The following is a 6,611-nucleotide window of genomic DNA, read 5'->3' on the forward strand; positions in this document are numbered from 1 at the left end:
TTTCCCTCCCTCCCTATCATCCATCATCTATTGCTCTGTCTTCTGAACATATGAGAGCTAGCTGCACACATCCTTGAAAAAACACTGTAATTCACATATACAATTTCCATGAACAAGAACATTCTTTTATGCAATCCCATTAAACGCAGCTAAGAAGTACAAGAGATTCAACATTGATACAAACCTTGCATTCTATATTTCCTTTTTTTTTCCTTATGTCTCAACTGTGTCCCTTTGAGCCTCCTGTCTTCCATCCTCAGATCCCATCCAGGGTCATCCTTGGCATTCAATTGTCATCTATTTAGACTGTCTTTTTTTTTTTTTTTCTCAATTGTGGAAACATATATACAGCCTAAATCTTCCCATTTGACCCCCTCCCTTGCATTCCATTAATGGGATTAATCACATTTAGAATGTTGTAATGCTATCTCTTTCCCACTATCCATTACTAGAAATGTCCCTTCACCTCAAACAGCAACCCTATACTCATTTCTTAACTCCCCATTGCCCCTTCCCCCATTTCTCTTAACTCATACTCTACTTTTCATCTCTATGGTCATATTCTCTGATAATTTCTTTGTGTTTACTGTGGGGCTTAAAATTAACCTCTTAAATCCATAACAATCTTGTTTTTCTTTGATACCAGCTTAACTTCAATAGGACACATAAACTATATTCCTATACTCCTCCATTCCCCACCTTTATGTAGTTCTTGTCAAAAATTACATATTTTACATTGAGTTCAAAACCACTGATTTGTCGTTAGAGTTTGTGTATTTTATATCATGTAGGAAGAAAGTAGTGGAGTTACAATTCAAAAATTATTAACTTTTCTATTTGTTTTCCATTGTGGTTGGAGACTGTGCTTTGAATATATTCAATTCTTTTTTTTTTTTTTTTTTTTAATTTATTGAGGCTTGTTTTATGTTCCAGCATATGGTCCATTCTGGAGAAAGCTCTGTGATCACTAGAGAAAAGTGAGTGTCCTGGTGATTTGGAATGTAAGGTTCTATATATGTCTGTTAAAATTCTCTATATCTCTTTCTCCTTTCTTTGTTTCTCTGTTGGTAGGGCTCCCTTTAGAATCTGAAGTAGGGCAGCTCTTTTACTGGCAAACTCTCTCAGCATTTGTTTGTCTGTGAAAAATTTAAGCTCTCCCTCAAATTTGAAGGAGAGTTTTGCTGAATAAAGTATTCTTGGTTGGAAATTTTTCTCTCTCAGAATTTTAAATATGTCATGCCACTGCCTTCTCACCTCCATAGTGGCCGCTGAGTAGTCACAACTTAGTCTTATGCTGTTTCCTTTGTATGTGGTGAATTGCTTTTCTCTTGCTGCTTTCAGAACTTGCTCCTTCTCTTCAGTATTTGAGAGTCTGATCAGAATATGTCTCGGAGTGGTTTTATTTGGATTTATTCTATTTGGAGTTCGCTGGGCATTTATGCTTTGTGTATTTATATTGTGTAGAAGGTTGGGGAAGTTTTCCCCAACAATTTCTTTGAATACTCTTTCTAGACCTTTACACTTCTCTTCCCCTTCTGGGATACCAATGAATCTTAAATTTGGATGTTTTATTTTATCTGTCATATCCCTGAGATCCATTTTGATTTTTTTGATTTTTTTCTCCATTCTTTCTTTTGTTCTTTCATTTTCTGTTCTGTGGACTTCTGGGACACTGAGTTGTTGTTCAGCTTCCTCTAATCTTGTATTATGAGTATCCAGAATCTTTTTAATTTGGCCAACAGTTTATTTCCTTAAGATCTTCTATTTTTTTATTTACTCTTGCAATTTCTTCTTTATGCTCTTCTAGGGTCTTCTTTATGTCCCTTATATCCTGTGCTGTGGTCTTCTTCATGTCCTTTATATCCTTTGCCATGTTTTCTTTCCTTGTTTGTAGTTCTTTGATTAATTGTGCCAAGTACTGTGTCTCTTCTGATCTTTTGATTTGGGTGTTTGGAATTGGGTTCTCCATATCATCTGGTTTTATCATATGCATTAAGATTTTCTGTTGTTTTTTGCCTCTTGGCATTTGCTTTACTTGATACGGTTCTTTCAAGTTGTAAAAAAAAATACCAATCTAATTTTTCAGAAATACAAGTTGGTGGCGTACACTTTCCCTAACTAACCAGCAGAAGGCGTCTGCAAGTCACCTGTACTCCTCAAGTCATTTCTCAACTTCGTCTTTGTGGTGTGTGGGGAAATGATTCTTGTGGGGTTCAGTTGGTGAACTCAGTTTGGGTGTGTTGCTGGAGCCGTCCGTCCTGAATGTGGGGCATGTGTCCGGGTGGCTAGGGAGGCAGGGCAGCTTTAATATTCAAACTCCCCAGGTGTTCCCGGAGATTCAAGGCCGCTGCAAGAGTCTAAGCCTTCATTTCAGTTCTGCCCCAGACCCTCTCTGTTGCTGACCCACAAACCACCAGCATTGATGTAGCGTCCCTGGGTTTTCTGAGTGGGCCCCCCTTCTCAGTTGTGATCTTCCAGGACCTCTGCTGAGGGAAGGCTGTGCTACGTCACAAGTGCGCGCCATCCCTCAAGGGAAGCCCCGGGCCACCGGGCCGTGCAGGGGTGCTCTCAGCCTGATGCAAAGATGGTTGAATGGGGCATCTCAACCACCCCCCTTCCCCCACCCCGCACTGTTCCTCCTTCCCAGCTCCGGGACAACTGGTGTGGCTTTGGGCAGGCAGGAGTGTTTCCAGCCCACCGGGAGCCAGCTGCAAGCTGCGGGGTTTCACCTCCGCTCCCCTGGCCCTGAGGGAATCTGCAGCGGGCTATCTTCCATGTCAGACACCGAGAGGCCGGCTCAGCCCGCTCCTGCCGTGCTTCACTGTGCGGTTACCACTGTCGCAACTGCAGCTGCTCCTGGGTTGTTTTTTTTTTTTTTTTTTAAAGAACCAGCCTGTCTCCACATGCCGACCCCCGGCTTCCCCACATCGCAGTGTGGCCGCGGGTCTTTCAGCCAGCTTACTCACTCATTTTGGAATGCAGACTCCCGGTTTCACCAAGTGTACGGCCCCTGTGGTTCTAGCAGACCTTGTCCAGCTGGTGCATCGCTGAAACCGGTATTCTGGGTCACCTTCTGGTTTTTATCTAGTATTTTTCACGGAGGTGTTTTTTTGCTCTGTCTCACCTAGCCGCCATCTTAGGTTCTTCCTTTTGCCTTCTTGATAGACTGTACTGAGCTGTATGTTCTTTTTTGCCTTTTACACATGACTCTCTTAATCCAGAGCTTACAAAAGTATTCTGTACATTGCCTCTCTTGTGCTTTTCCCTAAATGCCACTTCTTTTCTTCTTTAAGGTGATAATTTGTGATAGTTGAACTTTTTTTTTTTTTAATTAAGCCTGCGATTTTTCTTTAGCACTTTTCTCTTTTGGGGATTCTAGTCCTGAATTTCTGACAACTATTTTCATAATTTCTAAGTGTACATGCCTTAATACAGTTACCATTCTCCAATTTACCTATTAGGGACTGCAACAAAACTAGTTACAGATACACACAAATGCACACATACATACCTGCATGCATATGCAGGTATGTATGTGTGTGTATGTGTGTGTGTATATATATATATATATATACATATATATATGTGTGTGTGTGTATATATGTATCCCAATTCTCTAGAACTTCTTTCATTTGGTAAGTGGAGTCTAGGTCACAAGCTTTGCCTTAGATATCCTTCTGTTTATGCTAAAATTTAGTGTTTCATTTAGTTGACAAGGCAGAGACTAAATTAGTGCTTTTCTTTAGAAAGTATGTGTTTTGCAATTGGCAGTCTTAGCTCAAAGTCTTTATCCAGAAATATGCTTCTTGTAAGATACAGGCGCTTCTGTTTTTTATTAAGTAGATTTTTAAATAAAAGTAATAAATGGACATGGTAAAATCAAACAATAAGTATGTATAAAAGTTCAGCTGCCTTGGAACAGGAGTATGCGTGTGTTCAGCTTTGTTCACTTGTTGCTGCAGTGTTTGTTCCGTGAGTTGCGTTCTAATGGAAATATAGGAACTTTCAGTTTCAGGTACCTAGTCAGCTTTGCTCAGAATGTCTTGTAATGAAATGAGCATGACTAGAATTAGTCCTCGTTCTGTTACTAATTGTGTGATCTTGGGTAAGGCATGTAACCTTTTTGGGTTTCTCTTTGCTTAGAAGACAAGGAAGTTACTAAGGGCATTAAAACCATCAGGCTGAAAAAGCAGTAGTTAATTAAGAAAGATTAAATTCAATTCATCAAATATTTATTGACCACCCATAATGTGCCAACCATGGTTCTAGCAGTGAATAAAACAAAATCTCTACTTTAGGTAGTTCTGTAATTTATCTCATGAACTCTGAAGTTTCTCTTTATGACTGTCAATTTTAGAGAAGTTAGATTTTTCTCTATTAAACAAACAAAAAACCAAGGAGCTAAAGGAATTTCATGTACCTGAATAGAAAATTTAAAACGTTTTTTTGCAGAGGACTGGGATTGACATTGATAGGATGTTTAACATATTAATCAATTTCCTAATAGGACCTGTTCACTGTTCAAGAAATACACTTAATGGAGATTTGACATCTGTTAACATTCCTGAAGAAAGCAGATTAATGGCCAAAAAAAAATCTGATTTAGAAGATCCTCTTCCATCCTTCTCTTCCTGAGGAAACTGAAGTGTCCAACTTCCTCTAAGTATTGCTATGCAAAGGCTGCTGTAATTAAACTATTGTTATATTGTTATAGGGAGTAGTTTTTCCCTTTACTTAGAATTTCTCTGCACTTTATAAACTATTGTAAAAAAAAAAAAAACCCACATACCTTTGAAGTGTATTTTATCTTTATAAAGTTTATTTGCAAGAGTATTTTCCTAATAACTTCACAGTGTGAATGTGTATCTTTCTTTTCTTTTCTTTTTTTGAACAAATTGATGGTGTAACATTTTGACTCCATAAGGACAAATGTAGATATTTTTCTAAAAAGCTGTGGGGGACTGACAACTTAATCAGTGAGTATTGTAGGTTTTAATCCTGAAATTGTATAAGGTTTCAGTTTGACAGAAGTGTGAGATATGTAACTTGTGCCATGGACCAAAAAATGGTCACTTTACCCCAGCTGAAAGTGAGTTACAATAGCAGCTTGCTGGTGATTGTATTGTGTTCCTTGAAGCAAAAAGGAATACTTAATATTCTAAATATTTTTAACCCAAATAACATGACACATTGAGGAATTTTTAAAAACCAGACCATTCTGTCCTTTGTATATGAAGTTGACGCTACTGATTTATCAATACCAAATGTTGGGTTAAAGTATTTAATTTTTTTAAATTTATTTTCCTGTTGCATCGAAAAATGATTGCATTCTTACTTTTGTAACCTACCAAATTTAAGATGTGTAGACATTGTTATTTACATTGTTTTAGAAAAGAGGTCAATGTGGTAGTGACCTTGCTCACTTACACCAGAGAAATAAATGACTTTCAAGGGAAGAGGATTTTAGTTTTGTTTTTTTTTTCTAAGCTGCTGTTGTAAGGTATTAATGTTTGCAGCCCTTTGGACTATATAGAGACTTTTAAAAATCTATGAATATTTATACAAAAAAGAAATTCTGTTAAAGTGATTACTCTTCATCACTTTAGAAAATGGCATAATTTAATGAAAGAACAAACAGCATTTTTTGGTAGTGCCTGCCCATATCTGTTGTCAGTGTTTGCCTTGTACATTTTTAAATTCACTTTGGAGTGATGGTTTTGTCCAAGTTCTTGGATGAGGAGCACTTTAAAACAAAGTGGTTTGGTGTTTTTAAGTTAATCAGATGATTAATAAATATGTGGTTTCTGCATTCAAACTCATCATGTAATACATTGTATTTTTTACATATGTTTATATTCTGTCTAATCTTTACCAAGTGCTAATAGTATTCTTGATTGCTTTGATGTTGTGTGTATATTTGGGTCTCATGGTAAATACACAAATGAGGCATACTTTGACCTTAGAATGGTGTGGCCTATTTCGCTTTAAATTTCTCTTGTAGGTTTATGTGGGATTCTTTTTTAGAGTTATTTGATGTTGACTTTATTAAAATCTGTTGTTATAGGCTTTCTTAAGTTTAAAATAGACAAACTATAGTCTATATACATTAATATGCATCTAGATAAACTGTATGCTACTTAGAATGTTTGTGATTTTAAATAGCACACAGATCATTAGATTACTCTATATTAAGTGGAATCTTTTTCTGCTTATATGTTCTACTTCATATGTCTAATTTTAAAAAAAAGGAGTTTGATAATGTATGCTTTCATGTTGGTAATCAGGTTTTTCCTTTTTATTGTAAGCACTTGCACAGTGATAAGACTATAAAGGTCAAGGTGCTAATGATAAGGAGTTTTTCTGGTAATTAGTTTTTTTTAAGTGATAAGTTTATAATGAAAACATAACAGGCTTTTTTGAACTTACAGAAAATAATCAAATCAGTTTTCTATTGCTTTGTCCCAAATATACAAGTTCATGTACAAATTTCTGTAAATATTTTAAAAAATAAATGCAATCATTTCTGGTTTGTATGTTTACCCCCCCCCCCTTGAAACAGGTGCTTTGAACAGGTTTACTGTATTCCTAAGTTATGACTTTTATTGTAACTT

General features: G+C 36.6%; 1 protein-coding gene across 1 annotated transcript in view; it reads left to right on the forward strand.

Annotated features, from left to right (window-relative positions):
• PLEKHA3 (pleckstrin homology domain containing A3) overlaps window positions 1–5,819 on the forward strand; it is a 32,590-nt gene extending 26,771 nt beyond the window's left edge. Inside the window, exon 8 of the mRNA XM_037850165.1 lies at window positions 4,508–5,819. Coding sequence (XP_037706093.1) covers window positions 4,508–4,635 — 128 coding nt within the window. The 3' untranslated portion in view covers window positions 4,636–5,819. The remainder of the gene's footprint in view (window positions 1–4,507) is intronic.
• The last annotated feature ends 792 nt before the right edge of the window (window positions 5,820–6,611 follow it).

The sequence above is a fragment of the Choloepus didactylus genome, chromosome 9 (genome assembly GCF_015220235.1).
Source record: "Choloepus didactylus isolate mChoDid1 chromosome 9, mChoDid1.pri, whole genome shotgun sequence".
Lineage (NCBI taxonomy): Eukaryota > Metazoa > Chordata > Mammalia > Pilosa > Megalonychidae > Choloepus > Choloepus didactylus.